Source organism: Scyliorhinus canicula, chromosome 27 (assembly GCF_902713615.1).
Source record: "Scyliorhinus canicula chromosome 27, sScyCan1.1, whole genome shotgun sequence".
Taxonomy (NCBI): Eukaryota; Metazoa; Chordata; class Chondrichthyes; order Carcharhiniformes; family Scyliorhinidae; genus Scyliorhinus; species Scyliorhinus canicula.
This window is the reverse complement of record NC_052172.1, coordinates 14,317,821-14,337,584: the sequence shown is the minus strand read 5'-3', so window position 1 is coordinate 14,337,584 and position 19,764 is coordinate 14,317,821. Positions and strand designations below refer to the sequence as shown.

At 53.1% G+C, this 19,764-nt stretch overlaps 1 protein-coding gene and 1 long non-coding RNA gene across 3 annotated transcripts in view; one reads left to right on the top strand and one right to left on the bottom strand.

The window, feature by feature from the left end:
* LOC119957860 (dapper 1-like) overlaps positions 1-11,136 on the top strand; it is a 73,756-nt gene extending 62,620 nt beyond the window's left edge. For both annotated transcript variants that reach the window (XM_038786018.1, XM_038786017.1), the window contains exon 3: positions 8,954-11,136. In XM_038786018.1, coding sequence (XP_038641946.1) covers positions 9,067-10,815 — 1,749 coding nt within the window. In that variant the 5' untranslated portion in view covers positions 8,954-9,066 and the 3' untranslated portion in view covers positions 10,816-11,136. The remainder of the gene's footprint in view (positions 1-8,953) is intronic.
* Positions 1-15,760, bottom strand: part of LOC119957861 — a 29,362-nt gene extending 13,602 nt beyond the window's left edge. Inside the window, exon 1 of the long non-coding RNA XR_005458935.1 lies at positions 15,633-15,760. This is a non-coding gene — a long non-coding RNA (uncharacterized LOC119957861). The remainder of the gene's footprint in view (positions 1-15,632) is intronic.
* Between the last annotated feature and the right edge of the window lie 4,004 nt (positions 15,761-19,764).

Sequence of the window (19,764 nt, the reverse complement as noted above, 5' to 3'; positions counted from 1 at the left end):
TTTTTAATCAGTGACCCCGAGTTCTCGATTCTCCCACAAGAGGAAACATCCTCTCCACACCCACCCTGTCCGGACCCCTCAGGATCTTTTGTTTCAATCAAGCCGCCTCTCACTCTTCTAAACTCCAACGGATACAATTCTAACCTCTCCAACCTTTCCTGATCAGACAACCCACCCGTTCCTGGTATTAATCTTCTCTGAACGGCCTCTCACACATTTCTCCCTCACTCCCTGATTAATTTTTTTTTTGTTATAAATTTAGAGGACCCAATTCATTTTTTACAATTAAGGGGCAATTTAGCGTGGCCAATCCACCTAACCTTCACATCTTTGGGTTGTGGGGGGCGAGACCCACGCAAACACGGGGAGAATGTGCAAACTCCACACGGACAATGACCCAGAGCCGGGATCGAACCTGGGATCTCGGCGCCGTGAGGCAGCAGTGCTCGCCACTCCCTGATTAATGGAATCTTTTTCTCTCATTGTGCGTTTTATTTGTCTTGTCTCCTTTACAGTCTTTCTCTTCAATCTCCCTCTCTTTCTCCAGCCAGACGCCCCTTCCCCCCCCCCCCCCCCTCCTCTCCCCTCTCCCATATGGGACAGTTTCTTCTAAACTACTCTGTCCGGACCCCCTTGTGATATCGAACCGCTGTGCCACAATCTCTTTAATGTTCTCTTCTCTAAGGCGAACAGGCCCAACTTCTCCATGTCACTGAAGTTCCTCATCCAGTGCACCAGTCTCGAACCCAGTTTTCCACAAACGTTCTCTCCAAACGATCTCCCTGCTTTTGCTCTCTTGGCGTCCCGTCTGCCTCGAGGACCACTTTCCCAGCCTGTCCTGGCACCTTCAATGAACTGTGCCTGTCGACCCCCAGCTCCCTCTGCTCCTGCAGCCCTTTCAACTTGTATCCATTATTTTGTATCGCCTCTCCTCTGTTGCTCCCGACCAAAGTGAACCACTTTGCACTTTGCCGCATTAAACTCCCACCTGCCCGGTTCTCGAGCCGACTGCTGCGGCTCACAATGCTCCCAAAGTCTCTTCTGTCCGGTGCGTTCACATCAGCGGCTTTGGCAGGCAGCCACTGGCAGGCTGAGAGCTATTAAAGGCCGAGAGGGCATCAATTATCCACCGCAGCTTGTGAAATTATCGATTCCCATGACCGAGTTCTCTAATGAATCATTACCAGCCCTTCCTTGTCTTGTGTTTAATCGTCTCTCCCCTTCCTCCCCGCGATCCCTGGGGTGGGGGTTTAACCCGGGACGCGCCCAGTAACTTGCATAATGGGCTGTTAGAGGACTGGGGAGGGCGTAGGGGGAGGGCGTGGGGGGAGGGCGTGGGGGGAGGGCGTGGGGGGAGGGCGTGGGGGGAGGCTCCCCCCCCCCCCCGAGATTAAATGTCTTCCTGGAGGCTCCATCACATGACTCCCCCGCCCCCCTCTCCCTCCCCCGCCCCCTCTCCCCCGCCCCCCCCCCCCGCCACGCTCCAGCCATTATTCAGCCAACGCACCCGCCCGTGTGACGTCCGGCCTTCCTACACCCATCGGAAAGCAAAGAGAGCCATTACCTAATTGGGTGATGTTTGACTGTCTCCCAGACAGCCTTTTTTAACGCCAATTTCCAATACTTTTAGATCCGGTATTGAGAAATGTTCAAAGAAAATGGCAATAAAAAAAAAACACCACCAACCCTTTTAGCGGGCCGATGAAGGTGGGATGCGTGGAAGTGTGCTGGAGGCCGGTACAGTCGAAGCGTTCAAGAGGGCGTGAGATGATTATTTGAATGGAAACAATGTGCAGGGGTACGGGGAAAAGGCAGAGGAACGGCGCTAAGTCACAATGGTCGTTTGGGGAGCCGGGGCAGGCACGGATGGGCCGAATGGCCTCCTCCTGAACAATTCTGTCAATTTGTGATTGTTCTCCAAGGTCGCACTTCGCGACCATTCCAGGGGCTCTGGGGAGGAGGCAGGAGAATGGAGATGGGGGGAAACATCAACCATGATTGTATGGCGGAGCAGAGTTGATGGGCCGAATGGCCTAATATTGCTCCTCTGCCTCACGGTCTTATGATCTCGCAGTGTCCTGGGGTTTGATCTTCAATTCCTGCAGACTCCTTGCCATTTCTGAAGAGTTGGCAAACCGATCAATCTCCATGATGCCTCGTGCTACACCCAATAAACTGTGATAATAATGATAATCGCTTATTGTCACAAGTAGGCTTCAATGAAGTTACTGTGAAAAGCCCCTAGTCGCCTGTTCGGGGAGGCCGGTATGGGAATTGAACCCGCGCTGCTGGCCTTCTTCTGCATTACAAGCCAGCTGTTTAGCCCACTGTGCTAAACCAGCCCCTGACCTGCAAATGGATTCCGAGTTCCCTTTCTATCCATCTCCTCAAACCCCTCCTTCCACCCCCACCTTCGCTAACAAGCGCCAGGGCCTTCTAGACTTCACCTTCACCAATACTGAGGCCTCTGCTCACTTCCCTCTCCCTCCAAGTCTTTCCCCCATCTCAATCTCTCCCACATTTACTCTGAATCCCCTTTCCGTATTCCTCACCGCACCTTCCCCCATTCCCTCTTCAGGTTAATCACATCCCAAATGTAATCATGTCACATTTCGGTTAATCACAATTAGGGGCTGATTTAGCACAGGGGACTACGTAGCTGGCTTTTAAAGCAGACCAAGGCAGGCCAGCAGCACGGTTAAATTCCCGAACAGGCGCCGGAATGTGGCGACTTGGTGCTTTTCACAATAACTGCATTGAAGCCTACTTTGGGCAGCATGGTAGCACAAGTGGTTAGCACTGTGGCTTCACAGCTCCAGGGTCCCAGGCTCGATTCCCCGCTGGGTCACTGTCTGTGCGGAGTCTGCACGTTCTCCCCGTGTGTGCGTGGGTTTCCTCCGGGTGCTCAGGTTTCCTCCCACAGTCTGAAGATTGCGGGTTAGGTGGATTGGCCATGATAAATTGCCCCTTAGTGACCAAAAAAGATTAGGAGGGGTTATTGTGTTACGGGGATAGGGTGGAAGTGAGGGCTTAAGTGGGTCGGTGAAGGGCCGAATGGCCTCCTTCTGCCCTGTATGTTCTACGTTGTGACAATAAGCGATTTTCATTTCATCCGTGAGTGTTTTTATGGAGTGTAGTGTCAATGGCTGGAATGTATTGCATTTCCCCTGCACGTTCAATGGCATTACCGTTACTGACTCCCCCACCATCAACATCCTGGGGGTTACGATTGATCAGAAACTGAACTGCACCAGCCAGATAAGTACTGTGGCTGCAGGAGCAGGTCAGAGACTGGGGATCCTGTGGTGAGTAACTCACCTCCTGACTCCCCCAAAGCCTGTCCGCCATCTACAAGGCACAAGTCAGGAGTGTGATGGACTCTCCACTTGCCTGGATGAGCGCAGCTCCAACAACACTCAAGAAACTCAACACCATCCAGGACAAAGCAGCCCCGCTTGATTGGCACCCCATCCCCTAAAAAATTCACTCCCTTCACCACCGATGCACAGTGGACAGCCGTGTGTACCATCTACAACAGGGGTGGGCAAACTTTTCCGTGCAAGGGCCACATTCAGAAATTCACAATTTTAAAGGGCCGCATAGTATATTAAGTAAAATAATTACTTCACACGGTTATGATTCTGGGCGCCTCATATAGAACATAGAACAGTACAGCACAGAACAGGCCCTTCGGCCCTCGATGTTGTGCCGAGCAATGATCACCCTACTCAAGTCAACGTATCCACCCTATACCAGTAAGTAACCCAACAGCCCCCCCCCCCCCCCCCCCCCCCATTGATCTTGGTGGGCCGCATAAAGACCTTTGGCGGGCCGCATGCGGCCCACGGGCCGTAGTTTGCCCACCCCTGATCTACAAGATTCACTGCAGCAACTCACCAAAGCTCCTTCGGCAGCACTTTCCAAACTCACAACCTCGACCATCTAAAAGGACAAAGGCAGCGGACACACGGGAACGCCACCACCTGGACGTTCCCACCCCCCAACCCCAATGTGGCGGGGGTCAAGAAGCGATAAAGAGGGAGCCACGCCCACCACTCCCCCGGTTTCCCGCCAACTGACCAGAGACATGGGCCGCCCACCGTGCCTCTCAATCACCGCGCAGTCCAAGGAAGGAGCGGCCCTTCCGAAATGCAGCCAGACACATCGGCAGCCTGACTTCATTTGGTGCCTGTAACACAAATCACTTCACACAAATGCTGGTCAACCACAATTTGACTCCCACCCATTATTAGGACAGGTGACCACACGCTGACTCAGACATCTGGCGTGAATGGAGGGCAGAAAGAGAGAGGCGGGGAAATTCAGGGAGGGAGTTTCAGGACCCACACAACCATGATCACAGATGGGTAGCGATTAAAATTGGGGCGGCTCAAAGAGGCAGGAATGAGCACTAACATACTGGAGGGCCGCAGGACATGACGAGGTGGGCGGAGATGGATTGCAACATGTGGAAAAAGATCCTTAACAGTGTCTGACATTACTGCCCAGATATTAAGGTCAATGGGAGGACAATGTCAACATTGCATTTTTAACACAATCCAACGCACCTCAAAGTCAGGTGCCATCTACAATTGAACTCCACCAATGACAGACCGTCCCACCAGTACTGTTTCCCAGTGTTATAGTGACAGACCCGTCCCCACCAGTACTGTATCCCAGTGTTATAGTGACAGACCCATCCCCCCAGTACTGTACTCCAGTATTATACAGTGACAGACCTGTCCCCACCAGTACTGTACCCCAGTGTTATACAGTGACAGACCCGCCCCCACCAGTACTGTATCCCAGTGTTATACAGTGACAGACCCATCCCCCCAGTACTGTACCCCAGTGTTATACAGTGACAGACCTGTCCCCACCAGTACTGTACCCCAGTGTTAAACAGTGACAGACCTGTCCCCACCAGTACTGTACCCCAGTGTTATACAGTGACAGACCCGTCCCCACCAGTACTGTACCCCACTGTTATACAGTGACTGACCCGTCCCCACCAGTACTGTACCCCAGTGTTATACAGTGACAGACACATCCCCACCAGTACTGTACCCCAGTGTTATACAGTGACAGACACGTCCCCACCAGTACTGTACCCCAGTGTTATGCAGTGACAGGCCCGTCCCCACCAGTACTGTACCCCAGTGTTATACAGTGACAGACCCCTCTCCACCAGTACTGTACCCCAGTGTTATACAGTGACTGACCCGTCCCCACCAGTACTGTACCCCAGTGTTATAAAGTGACAGACCCTTCCCCACCTGTACTGTACCCCAGTGTTATACAGTGACAGACCCGTCCCCACCAGTACTGTATCCCAGTGTTATACAGTGACAGACCCGTCCCCACCAGTACTGTACCCCAGTGTTATACAGTGACAGACCCGTCCCCACCAGTACTGTATCCCAGTGTTATACAGTGACAGACCCCTCCCCACCAGTACTGTACCCCAGTGTTATACAGTGACAGACCTGTCCCCACCAGTACTGTACCCCAGTGTTATACAGTGACAGACCCCCCACCAGTACTGTACCCCAGTGTTATAGTGACAGACCCGTCCCCACCAGTACTGTACCCCAGTGTTATACAGTGACAGACCCGGGCCCACCAGTACTGTACCCCAGTGTTATACAGTGACAGACCCTCCCCCACCAGTACTGTACCCCAGTGTTATACAGTGACAGACCCGCCCCCACCAGTACTGTACCCCAGTGTTAAACAGTGACAGACCCGTCCCCACCAGTACTGTACCCCAGTGTTATACAGTGACAGACCCGTCCCCACCAGTACTGTACCCCAGTGTTATACAGTGACAGACCCGCCCCCACCAGTACTGTACCCCAGTGTTAAACAGTGACAGACCCGTCCCCACCAGTACTGTACCCCAGTGTTATACAGTGACAGACCCGTCCCCACCAGTACTGTACCCCAGTGTTATACAGTGACAGACCCATCCCCACCAGTACTGTACCCCAGTGTTATACAGTGACAGACCCGTCCCCACCAGTACTGTACCCCAGTGTTATACAGTGACAGACCCGTCCCCACCAGTACTGTATCCCAGTGTTATACAGTGACAGACCCCCCACCAGTACTGTCCCCCAGTGTTATACAGTGACAGACCCACCCCCACCAGTACTGTACCCCAGTGTTATACAGTGACAGACCCGTCCCCACCAGTACTGTACCCCAGTGTTAAACAGTGACAGACCCACCACTGGAGCAACACTGCTTTATGCAGTTGACTACGCTCTCTACAGACACCGTGCAGGGTTGGAAGGGTTTCCTCGGTCATTAGCAGCTACCAGTTGTTTATTTTGCATAATTGAAGTCGACTCTCCGGATGCCCGTCGCAGGCCACAGGGTCACCTGTGGGAAAGGATGAATGTTTGAGCCACACCCTAATCTTCTGATTTTGTTTTCTGCACCCCCCCCTCCCCAACCCCACCCCTTTTCCTTCCTGTATCTCTCGCCACCCACCCCTCCCCTCCTCCTCCCCCTCCTCTGCCCTCTGCAGGCTTCTATGAGTTCAGTGAGGGTCCGTCCCCAGCTCTGTCCGACTCCTCGGCCTCCATCTTTGCTGAATGCTTTTCCAACTTTCAGTCTGCCGCGTGCAGCTATCCGCGGATCGGCTTGGCCGACGCCCGTATTAATTATGCAAATGAACGGCCCAAATCTTTAGGTAGGTGGCCCGGCTGGCCAATATCCGGGGGGGGGGGGGGGGGGGGTGCATTGGGGTGGGGGTGGAGGAGGGGACTGGCAGTGGGGGCTCCTCCCGCTGGGACCGCGGAACCTTCCAGAAGTGACGTGTCGAGAGCTCCGCTCAATCTCTAGACATCAGTACCAACCCAAAGCCCCCCAACTTTGCAGCAGCGCCCGAGGCGACCATTTGGCCCATCATAGATATACTAGCTCCTATGGAGGCTTTCCTCCGTTGTCCTGAAAATCTTTCCTTTTCACATCCCCCTCCTACTCTCTCTCTCTTTCAATGTCGCGTCGGCCTCCAGCCCTCCCCTTCTCGGGCAGAACATTCCGGATACAGCAATTCAGATTCTCCTCGTCTCACTCGGTCCCTCTTGCTGATCATCTTCAACCTCGCTACGGGAATCGCTTGTGCAGCGGAATAGGGTGTAGCGGCTCGTTTTAATTCCCACTTCACACGGAAACGTCCTCCCTTTTCACCCCCTGCATTACCCCAACCCCCCCCCACCCCGCGGGTTTTGGAAGCTGACCACCCGGCGCCTGCACAGAGATACTTCCCAGTGGAGGCATCCCGTAGAGGTCAGGGGCTGTGAACCCTGACCCGGAGTCAGGCATGGCAACAGGAGGCCATTCAGCCCATCCAACCTGATCCATCATTCAATCAGATTGTGGTTGATCTGTCACTTAACTCCATTTGCCTGCCTGGGTCCCGTGTCCCTTAATCCACGTACCCCCAAAAATTCCTTCCCCGTGTCCTTTAATCCCCGTACCCCCCCCCCCCCCCCCCCCCCCCAAACAAACCTCCCCATGTCCCTTAATCCACATACCCAAAAAAGCCCTCCCTGGAGTTCGAACACGGCAGAGATATAGCTCGAACAGATGGAACTTGTGGAAGATGCAGAACAATTTGACTCATACCCTAACACTCACTCTGCAATGTGCCTTATGGCTTTGTAACAGAAAATACATATACACCACTGCCCACAGTGTAACAGTTCCTCTTTATATTAAACACACGCCGGAACTTTACTCTATCTAACCCCGTGCTGTACCTGTCCTGGGAGTGTTTGATGGGGACAGTGTAGAGGGAGCTTTACTCTGTATCTAACCCTGTGCTGTACCTGTCCTGGGAGTGTTTGATGGGGACAGTGTAGAGGGAGCTTTACTCTGTATCTAACCCCGTGCTGTACCTGTCCTGGGAGTGTTTGATGGGGACAGTGTAGAGGAAGCTTTACTCTGTATCTAACCCCGTGCTGTACCTGTCCTGGGAGTGTTTGATGGAGACAGTGTAGAAGGAGCTTTACTCTGTATCTAACCCCGTGCTGTACCTGTCCTGGGAGTGTTTGATGGGGACAGTGTAGAGGGGGCTTTACTCTGTATCTAACCCCGTGCTGTACCTGTCCTGGGAGTGTTTGATGGGGACAGTGTAGAGTTAGCTTTACTCTGTATCTAACCCCGTGCTGTACCTGTCCTGGGAGTGTTTGAAGGGGACAGTGTAGAGGGAGCTTTACTCTGTATCTAACCCTGTGCTGCACCTGTCCTGGGAGTGTTTGATGGGGACAGTGTAGAGGGAGCTTTACTCTGTATCTAACTCCGTGCTGTACCTGTCCAGGGAGTGTTTGATGGGGACAGTGTGGAGGGAGCTTTACTCTGTATTTAACCCTGTGCTGTACCTGTCCTGGGAGTGTTTGATGGGGACAGTGTAGAGGGAGCTTTACTCTGTATTTAACCCTGTGCTGTACCTGTCCTGGGAGTGTTTGATGGGGACAGTGTAGAGGGAGCTTTACTCTGTATCTAACCCCCTGCTGTACCTGTCCTGGGAGTGTTTGATGGGGACAGTGTAGAGGGGGCTTTACTCTGTATCTAACCCTGTGCTGCACCTGTCCTGGGAGTGTTTGATGGGGACAGTGTAGAGGGAGCTTTACTCTGTATCTAACCCCATGCTGTACCTGTCCTGGGAGTGTTTGATGGGGACAGTGTAGAGGGAGCTTTACTCTGTATTTAACCCTGTGCTGCACCTGTCCTGGGAGTGTTTGATGGGGACAGTATAGAGGGAGCTTTACTCTGTATCTAACCCCGTGCTGTACCTGTCCTGGGAGTGTTTGATGGGGACAGTGTAGAGGGAGCTTTACTCTGTATCTAACCCCCTGCTGTACCTGTCCTGGGAGTGTTTGATGGGGACATGGTGTCTGTTGCGGATATGGTTTCTAACACTGATTCTCCGTTGATGTTTTAGCGGAGCCGCTGCACCTGGACCGAGAGGAGAGCCTGAGCTATGCCGACAGCGATTACGTCTCCTCCGTCCCCCGCTCCTTCTCCGTGACCCGCTCGGACTCGCTGGAGGCCCTGATGGACATTCAGCCAAAGTACCAGTGTGACCTAATCACCCGCGATGGCCTGGACCTTTTCCCGTACCCAAGCCCGCTCCACGCCATGGCCGTCCAGAGCCCGCTGCTTCGCCAAGTCCTGCGGGCAAACAGTGAAGAGAAGCCCTTGTCGCCCAACTCTTACCTGCGGGGGTACAAGATGGGCGTCGACGGCGATATATTTTTTGGCTCCCAGAGCGACCTACCCCAAGGGCTGGAGGCCGGGCAATCGAAGAGGTTGGAGAATTACATCGCGGGCCTTGTTCACAAAAGGATCTACCCGATTCGATCGAACAAGCCAAGGACTAGCGTTAGCATGGAGCCCATAAAAGGTCTGATGAGGCAGAGCAGTATGTGCCAGAGGAGCATGGAGGCGTCCAGCCCGCCAAGTGTCAATTGCGAGCCAAGCCACCCCTCAGCCGAGCGCAGAAACATCTCGAGCTCTCTCAGCTTTGAAGGGAGTCTCCCATCTCCCAAGTACAGGCCCCAGTGGAGTGCGAGCAGGGATCAGCTGTCGGTCAAGAAGAATGTTCCGGCCTGCCAAACAGCCGAGAGCTTCCTTGCTGCTCTCCAGCAGCAGAAGGGCATCGAGGAGGCCCAGTGTTCCCAGCAGAGCCTGAGGAAACCAGTCAGGCTGATGGCCAACACCCCACCCATGAGGCCGACCTCACTCGAGTATCATGAGTTGAATTATCACCCGGCCATGAGGAATTCACCTCAGGAGAGTTATTACCAAAACGTGTACGAGTTGGATGACAGGCCTCAGGCCTTCCTGTCGGCTCGGTCTGAATCCGCTGAGGCCCATCCACCGCCTTTTGACCAGCGGCTCGGTTCAGAAGTTAGAGATAAAAGTTCACCCCCGCACAGCACAGACGACATCGGGTATCAGATGGTCAATGCACAGTACATCCCGGCCCAGCAGCCATACAAAGCCCACACCGCCAACCAGAGTGGCAAAGCCAAGGGTGTGTTGCTGAGCAAAGGTCGCTCTGTGGACATGTCGCCGGAGGGGGGTCCCCCGGGCTTTCGGGAGAAGGGCAAGGCCTCCAACAAGAAGTGCCGCTTTAGCGAGGAAGCTGAGCTTGCCAAGAGGAGCGGGCGGAAACCTTCCCCCCGCCACAAGAAAACCTGTCGCTCGCAGTCTGAGAACAGCCTGCTCAACAGGCCGGGCGTGACCTTCATCAAGTACAACACGGTGGAGCGGGATGAGGCCATGGCAGCCAGGCCGCTGCGGGCAAGGCGCCACGCCAATGCCAGCTACCGGCGCTGGAAGTCGACAGCGGAGATTTCCCGGGAGGAGGCGACGGCGGCCGCGACCTCTGACTCCTACCCACCGGCCGAGGGGCAGCGACGGGTCAAGAGGTACCAGAAGGCCCCTGGGGCCCCGGGGCACCCGGGCAGTGACTCGGAGTACCCGGCCCAGTGCCACGAGCCCGGCGCCGCGCCGCCGGGGGAGGAGGGGGGGTCGGCAGTCGGAGTTTACGCCGCCAACTGTTTTGGCGACAGCGAGTCGAGCCTGAGCGAGGTGGAGTCGCCTGGTTTCAGCACCTGCTCCAGTGACACGGACGAGGAGGGCGGAGGCCTGGTTTGGCCCCAGCAGGTCGCCCCACAGACCGCCGGGCGCGACGCGGGGCAGCCAAAGGTCTTTGTTAAGATCAAAGCTTCCCACGCGCTAAAGAAGAAGATCCTCCGTTTCCGTACGGGCTCCCTGAAGGTGATGACCACCGTCTGATGAAGAGAGGAATAACGAACTGGCATTTTTATGTTTAGCGCCCTCATTCCTCAGGACCATCTGGAAGCACACTGCAGCCAGCATCCTCTATTCTTTTTGAAGCGTACTTCGCTGTTGATAACGCAGGCAGATGCGGACGTGCGCACAGCAAGTTCCCAGAGATCAATGGCCAAGCCATCTGTTTTTCTTTTTTCCTTTCCCTGATATGATGCTGGTCAGAGGGAATTCCTAACACCCTTCCTTTCAAAATGGCGGCCGTGGGACCTTTTACATCCGCCCGAGATTGCAGATTGGGGCCGAGGAGGAGTGTGTGTGTGTGTGGCTGGGGGAGGGTGGGAGAGGGGGAGGGTGGGAGGGGGGGGACCAGCCCTCAGTTTGACATCACCTCCGAGAGTGCGGCGCTCCCTGGGTGCCGCACCGAGGATTATGGGCCTAGACGACAGGAGGCGAGGCTGCGGAGCTGGGACTTGAACCCACCCACCACCTTCCGATTTGGAAACGCGGGCTGTGCCACCCCCCCCCCCCCCCCACCCCCTCCCTTGCCGGGTCCGCACCGTGCCGATGCACTTTTCATGGGGGCGTGAGAGGCTCGGCTTCCGAGAGGATGACTTCAAGATGGCAGCGTCCCGGAGGGCGGCTGCAATTTGTTGGTGAATTGAGATGGAACTTTTTTTTAAACAGTTTCTCCCGGCTCACTGATTGTGTCAATAGGTGGGGTGTGGATTAATTTTATGCCGTGCTGGCGGACTGCGATTTATTTAACTCTGTTACCACAGAAAGTGTTTGCTCTGACAGCTGGTAGCAGGCTTCTGTAGTCAAGGGCCGAACGTGGGTCATGAGCCTCTGTACCTTGCACCTCTCCACCATTCCCAATCAAAATTTACTCCGTCTCCCCTCTGATGCCCCTTCACCCATGAGTCCATCAGACATAGGAGCAGAGTTAGGCCACTCGGCCCATCGTGCCTGCTCCGTCATTCGATCATGGCTGATATGTTTCTCATCCCCATTCTCCTGCCTTCTCCTCGTAACCCCCGATTCCCTTATTAATCAAGAACCTGTCTATCTCTGTCTTGAAGACACTCAGTGATTTGGCCTCCACAGCCTTCTGCGGCAATGATTCACCACAGATTCACCTCCCTCTGGCTGAAGGAACTCACCCTCACCTCTGTTTTAATGGATCGTCCCTTCAGTCTGAGGCTGTGCCCTCGGATTCACGTCTCTCCTACTCGTGGAAACATCCTCTCCACGTCCACTCTATCCAGGCCTCGCCGTATCCTGTAGGTTTCCATCACCACCAGGTCCGCCAATCCAACAATGGCTCCTGATCCAGCAACGGCAACACCTCATCGCTCCATCAGCTGCCTCCCACCTCTGCGACCTCCTCCAGCCCCCTAAACCCGCCTCCCAGGATCTCTGCGCTCATTCAGTCCTTCTGGCCTCTTGAGCGTTCTCCATTCTCATCATTCCACCATGGCTGGCCATGCCTTCGGTTGCCTGGGTCCTGAGCGCTCTGGGATTTACCCCCCCCCCCCAACAAACTCTTCACTCTATTCCTCCTTTAAGACGCTCGTGAAGACTTGCTTCTCTGTCCAAGCTTTCGTCATCTCAACAAAATCCTTCTTTGCTGGCTCAGTGACAATTTTTGTCTGATTTACGCTCCTGTGGAACATCTTGGCCGTGTCTTCCTCCATTAAAGACCCTGCACGGTTGCAAGTTGCCGCTGCTGTCTTTGCCCTTTTTTTTTGCAAAATCGGAACTGCAGGGCCGGGGTAGGGGGCAAATCCCTTGAGTCATTGTTGCTGAGGGACAGTCACCCGATGGGGGCGGTTTTCAAGCTATTTCAATTCCCCCACCAATTGGCTACCTCAATGACAGACCGAGCAGAAAAACATCCGAAATAGGAGCAGGAGTCACCCATTCGGCCCATCGACCCTGCTCCACCATTCAATACGATCAGGGCTGACCTTGGGCGTCACCTCCATTTTCCCTTAGTTCCTTTAGAGACCAAAACTCTGTATATCGCAGCCTTAAATATAATCAACCCTCTGGGGTGGAGAATTCCAAAGGTTCACCACTCACCGACTGAAGAAATTTCTCCTCACCAGTCCAAAATGGCCGACACCTTTATCTCGAGACTGTGCCTCCCGTGTTTAGATTCCCTCACCAGCGGGAATCTCTCAGCGTCCACCCTCTTCAGAATTTTGTAGATTGCAACGAGGTCGCCTCTCGCCTCTTCTGAACCCCAGCGAAGATAGGCCCAATTTACTCAACCTCTCGTCATCGGACAATCCTCTCGTCCCAGGGACCAATCGAGTGGACAGTGCAAGTGTATCCTTCCTTAAACATGGAGACCGAAACTGTGCACAGTACCCCAGGTGTGGTGTGGCCACCATTGCTGTACACTGTAGCAAAACTTCCTTATTCCTATAGATTAATCCCCTCACAAGAAAGACCATCATGTCATGTTCCTTTCCAATTCCTTGCCGTACCTGCTTGCTGACTTTTTCCTTTTCTTTGTACCACATCTCTCGCTGAACATCGACTTTACAATTCTCACGTCTTTTAAAAAATATATATTCTGCCTCTCTGTTCTCCGACCAAAATGAATGCCGACTTCAAAAGTCCGCATTCATCCCTGCTCTCTGCCTCCTATCCTTTAACCAATCCTCTGTCCATGCCAATATATCACTCTCCAACTCCATGAGCCCTTACTTCGTCTATTAACCTTTAGTGTGCCGCCATCTCTCACACCTTTAGGAAATCTAAGTACGCTACATCTCCTGGTTCCCCTTTATTTACCTCATTAGTTATAGCCTCAGAAAACTCTGATAAATTTGTCATCTTTCATAAAACTGAATTAACTTGTTTTGATCATACTATGCTTTCCTACTTCTGCTATTAAGATTTCTTTACTAATACACTTCAACAGTGGCTGACGTCTGGCAAACGAACTGTCGTTCCTCGTTTTGACTTTCCCTCTTTTCTTGAGTAAGGATGTTACTTTTTGTAGTCTCTCTAGCACTTTTTCTCCGCTGGTGTCTCCTACTTGAAAGGCAGACACCACGATATTTGTTCAATTTCTCTGTCAATTCCCCAGGATAATTTTTTCTGCCTCTGTTTCTAGGGTACTCGCGTTACTTGAGCTACTCTCTGGGTGGCTGGTGGTACAGTGGTTAGCACTGCTGCAACACGACGCCTAGGACCCGGTTTCAATCCCGGCTCTGGGTCACTGTCCGTGTGGAGTTTGCACATTCTTCCCATGTCTGCGTGGGTCTCACCCGCACAACCCAAAAGATGTGCAGGCTAGGTGGATTGGCCACGCTAAATTGTCTCTTAATTGGAAAGGAATTGGGTACTCTAAATTTACTTGAAAAAAACTTTAGCTACTCTCTTCCTTCTTTTTAAAAAATATATTTTTTTATTCTCCTCCTTTTTCACATTTTCTCCCAAATTTACACCCAACAATAAACAATAATCAGTAACGAATACAGTGTCAATCCCCATATCAATACCAACCATCCCATCTTCCCACCAAACCGCAAACATCAGCCCGCATGTTAACATAAACAAATGACAAAAAGGAATCAGGGATCACCCATAGTCACCATTAACACACACAGCCCCCCTCCTCCCAACTCTCCCACCCATCCCCCCCAACTAATGTTCGATGTTATCCAATTCTCGAAAGTGCATAATGAATAACGCCCATGAATTGCAGAACCCCTCCATCCTTCCCCTCAGTTCAAATTTGACCTATTCAAGCGTTAAGAATTCCAGCAGGTCCCCTGGCCACGCCAGGGCACAGGGTGGAGAGGTTGATCTCCATCCCAACAGGATCCACCTTCGGGCGATCAATGAGGCGAAGGCTACAACACCCGCCTCTGCCCCCGTTTCCAACCCCGGCTGGTCCGACACCCCGAATTTGGCCTCCCGGGGGACCCGGGTCCAGTTTCACGTGCACCACTTTAGAAATTACCCGAAAAACCTCCTTCCAGTAATCCTCCAGCTTTGGACAGGACCAAAACATGTGAACGTGGTTTGTGCCCCCCCCCCCCGCAACGTTCACACAGATCTTCTACCCCCTCAAAGAGCCGGCTCATCCTCGCCCTTGTGAGGTGCGCTCTGTACACCACCTTCAGCTGTATCAGCCCCAACCTCGCGCACGAGGTGGAGTCGTTCACCCTCCGGAGCACCTCACACCAGAACCCCGTCCTCCATAACCCCCTCTCCCAACTCTTCCTCCCACTTTGCCCTGATCCCTTCCAGTGGTGCTCCTTCCTTCTTAAAGAAACATAAAATTTGTACAATGCAGAAGGAGGCCATTCGACCCATCGAGTCTACACCGGCCGTCTGAAAGAGCGCCCCACCCAGGCCCAGCCCTGTAACCCCATAACCCCACCTAACCTGAACATCTATGGACGTATATACTTGTGAAAGCTCTTCCAATCTGTTTTGATATTACTGACTAATTTGCTCTCGTATCCTGTTTTCTCCCCCACCCCTTTTTAGCACCTTTTCGTGCTCCTTTGCTGGTTTCTAAAACATTCCCAATCCTCTGACTGTGATCCAAGTTCACCCCTCTTTTTTGTCTTTAACGGCGTTTGACTGTGGAAGCCTTGTGACCGCTGCAATGAGGGGGAGGGCTGCCCAAATCTCTGGCCCACGTCCAGACCCACTCGGAACCAATGGAGGCCCCGGCGGGGATCGAGAGGGCGGCAGGAATCTGCCTCCTCCCCCCCGGGGCTGTGTTGAAAATCCATCGCGGGCCGTAACAACCCGTCTCTCTCTCTCTCCATCCCAGAATATGGATGTCCCACCTTAATGGGGGGGCAGGGGCGGCCATTGTTTTAGGTTCCCCGTCGTCTCAAACCTGGGGCGGTGTTGGTTCTGGAGTTGTGCATTTCTGTGTCTTCCCGCCCCTCACGTCCTCCTTCCTGCAGCCGAGTGACGGTGGTAATAGGTGTTAAATACATGTTCTGTGATCATTATGAGTGTCGAGTTCAAGTTGTGTAAAAAAAGTGTGCGGCCAATAACCTGAAGCAGGGCCGTGGAGTTTTGGGAAAAACCTGACGGGACCGGTTGCATGGCGCGCGGCTCCCAGGCGCGCGGCAAAATTTGAATTTTTTTTTCCTACTGGGCGAGTTGTGACGCTGTCCAAAATGGGCGGCAGAAGCAGATTCAGTCGCTTCGGGAGAAGGAGTCGGATGAATACTTTCACAGAGAAAAGCCAAACGAGGTTAAGGGCAAAGGGCTTGGGTGTGGGGTGGGGGGGAGTGGAGCATTGGCTAATTGAGGAGCTTCCTCCCATGGGTCAGCGAAGTGGCTCCTCCCGGTGCTGCAATCGTTTGACGATGGAACATTTTGTTCTTCTCTTCTGCAGCTCGTCAGTTCTTGAGCGATGAGAGTGGGGGGGGGTCGGGGAAATAAGAATATGGCCCACGAACTGTACTCCCTTGAACTCCGTATTCTTGCCGTAACCCAACAGGGTGATGGGGCGATGGTGTGTTAACCCACTGCTGTAAATACAAGTGTAAATTTTGTCGTGGTTGCTATTGAGTACTCGGGGGAGTTTTGTTTTCCATTTTGCCGCCCCCCCCCCCCCCGAAACACACACAATTGAAAATGTAAAAAAAAGAATTTGGGATGTCTTCTCCACTGTGAAATGGGTCAGTCAATTTAATTGATTCTAGTCATGTGACTGCTTCCCCTCCCCGCTGCCCCCATGTTGCGTTAGGCACTTAGCCCTGATTTGTGGGCAGAGGAGGTGGAACCCACTTGGCTTTTTAAAGCGGGCGCATCAACAGCGCCCAAAGGAACCCTTTGAATTCGACCAGGCCCTCTGAGAGTAGACACAATGAGGGAGGTGGGGGGCGGCAATAGGGCGAGAGGTGTGAGCTCCTTGACTTTGGGGCTTGTCATCAGCTTGTGGACCCAGGAAAACGCCCCGTCGGAAGTCGGCAATGACACTGTGGGGAGGTGGGAGGTGGGGGGGGGGGGGGGGAGGACACACATCTGAGCTCCGAAGTCGTTGTAGGGGGGAGTTGGCCCGTCTGTGCGTCTGCCCATACAGCACGTTGATATATTCGTCTAGACGTCCGCCCTAAATGGGGGTGGGCAATACGGAGTAGCGGGTTGTGGAGCAGGTGTGGGGGAGGGGGTGTGAACGGAGAGGTTGGGGAGGGGCACACTAGGCTTGACCCCTGACCCCCATCCACATCCAAATTGGCCCTGAGCGTTCCCTCAGGTTGCCAACTCTGGTTGGTCGGGACAGTCCTGGAAGTTTCATCGGACAGCGTCTCACCAACCTGAGCTCTCTCGCTATTGGTGCATTCACCAGGCTGTAACAGCCAATCAGAAAGGGAAAACACTCTCCCCAGTCCAGTTGGATGGTTCTTGACGCTCAATCGCATAACCTCTCCCACAGTATTGGTGGTACTTTTACAAATACAGGAGTGTGGGAAAGAAAATGTTTTTTTTACAGAAAGGCAATTTGAAACACCCATGTAAATTTTCCACCGAGTGTCTGCCCAATGCATTGTCCTGGACATTAATCTTTCCTCGCTTCCAGCGTCCGGGGCAATCCTGGAGGAATTGGCAACCCAAGAGTCCATATGGGGGAAGGCCCCTGGATTCCAGCAGTCGGTGGTAATGGGTCCTTTCCTCACTCAGATCTGGCAAGGCCGAGGCCCAGGCTTGGCTGTGGCTGCTTAACGTTGTCACCTATGTTACTGTGTCACGGTCAAAATAGTGTTTATGGAGTATTCAACGATATTAAAAGTTTTACCATGAAGTGAGTACAAACAAAATTAAATAGATCCAAGTCTCTCTTTTTTTCAAGGTTTCCTCTTGCTTTTCTTTGTGTACCTAGAACTGAACGAGTTAAATTACCGGGACAGGTTGGGTAGACGAGGTTTGCTATTCCCTTCAGCTTCCCTCCAAGCACTAGCCATTATTCGGCCAACACATCCACCCTTGTGACGTCCGGCATTCCTCCACCAATCAGAAAGCAAAAAGACTCATCGCCCAATTGGAGGATACTTGACCGTCAGCCTAAATAGGCCCTCCCTCCCCCCTCCCAATGGAGTGTGGACTCCACCCACTGGAAAACATCAGAGGGGGGATGGGGGGTGCCTAAGGGGGGTGGGGGGGAGGTGGCGGGTGAGATGCCCTGAGGCGGGTTTGTGGGAGAGTAAATAAAAGATTCCTTTGGGCTGGGAAAAGGGGGAAGAAAATGTCCCTGTGTCCGTGAAATCTCACTGAAGGCTGTTGTGCCTGTCTCGGAGCGGAACTTGACTGTTGCCATGGCGCTGCCCAGGGAAAGAAATCTCGGGAATTGTTTCAGAGGGGAAAAAAACATTTCTTTAAAAACGAGCACGGCAAGCAAAGAAATGAGGGACCGTGTCCAGCTCATTCCCCTCAACCCCCATCTATGGGCCTGTTCCACTCATGGTGGTCAGCACCTTACTCCAGGGTTAAAGGTCACACATCTGTCATGAGGCGAGAGAGACAGAGACGAGATTTGAAAGTACGGTGACCCCTGTCGAAAATCTTTTTCTTTTGTTTAATCACGCAGTGTACTCCTTTCTCCCTGGAAGATGCCAACTCTAGGTCTGTGCGTGCAGGACCCCAAGAATCTGCACACCGCCCTGTATGCCCCGGACTAAAATCATCGGGATGTTAAAAAAGGGGGGGGGGGGGTTTGTTTTAATTCTCTTCGGACATTTCTCTTTACCAGGAATAAAAATATTGAAATATTTAAAAAAGGGCTGTATGGGTGACAGCCGTGCATCATCCATTGGGTCCGATTGGCTTAGGAAGGCCGTACGTCATGTGATGAGACCTCCAGGAATCCATTTCACCGCAGTTGGCAACACAAACCTTTACACGTTGTAATGCAAGAATGACAGCCACCGATTTGTGCGCAGGAATAAATTTGAGCACAGCTGGCAACCCTGCTGGGAGATAGGAGGAATCACAGCCAAGTCCCTCTGTCCCCACCAGAACGTATTCCAGCGTTGGTCAACTCAATGCTGACGGAGCACGGGTATGATAGCGTTCTGAGATTAAATGAGACCAAAACGTTTAATTACCGCCACCCCCCCCCACCTCTTTCCTCCCCAACCAGAGACACTCAACGTAGGCAGGTGAGATATTGCTTTGCAAGCGGTTGGAAAATGTCACCTGATCAGGGGTCACACAATCGATGCCCAAGTGCTCAATTAACTCCCAATCGAACGTTGCACATTCCCATGCCACATGGCCAGACACCCAGATATGCGTCTAGTCATAGAACTGCAGAATCCCTACAGTGCAGAAGGAGGCCACTCAGCCCCTCGAGTCTCCCTGACACTCCGAACGAGCACCCTAACCTGGGCCCACTCCCCACCCCCCCATCTCCACAACCCCACCTAACCTACATATCCCTGGACACTAAGGGGCAACTTTAGCACGGCCAATCCACCCTAACCTGCGCATCTTTGGACAGTGGGGGGGAAACCGGAGCACCCGGAGGAAACCCACGCAGACACGGGGAGAACGTGCAGACTCCACACAGACAGTCACCCGAGGCCGGGGTCGATCCCGTGTCCCTGGCATTGTGAGGCAGCAGTGCTAACCATTGTGGCACCTTAGGAAATCTAGAACGCGGGGTGGTGGGGGCACAGTTTCAGAATAATTGGACGATCGTATCGGACTGAGACGAGGAGACATTTCTTCATTCAGATGTTCCATCATTGAGTGTTGTTAAGACTGAGGCAGAGGCCTTTGACCTCTCAGGTAATTGTGGGATAGGGTGGGAAATGGGGTTGAAGCCCAAGATCAGCTAATGTCACAATTGGCCAACCACAGACTCACCTTTCATATTGAACTTTGCTCCTTATGGCCGCCCTTACGGAGCCTTCCCTCAGAAAGATGGGGGAGGAAGCAGCCCGCCCCGCCCTAATCTTCCTG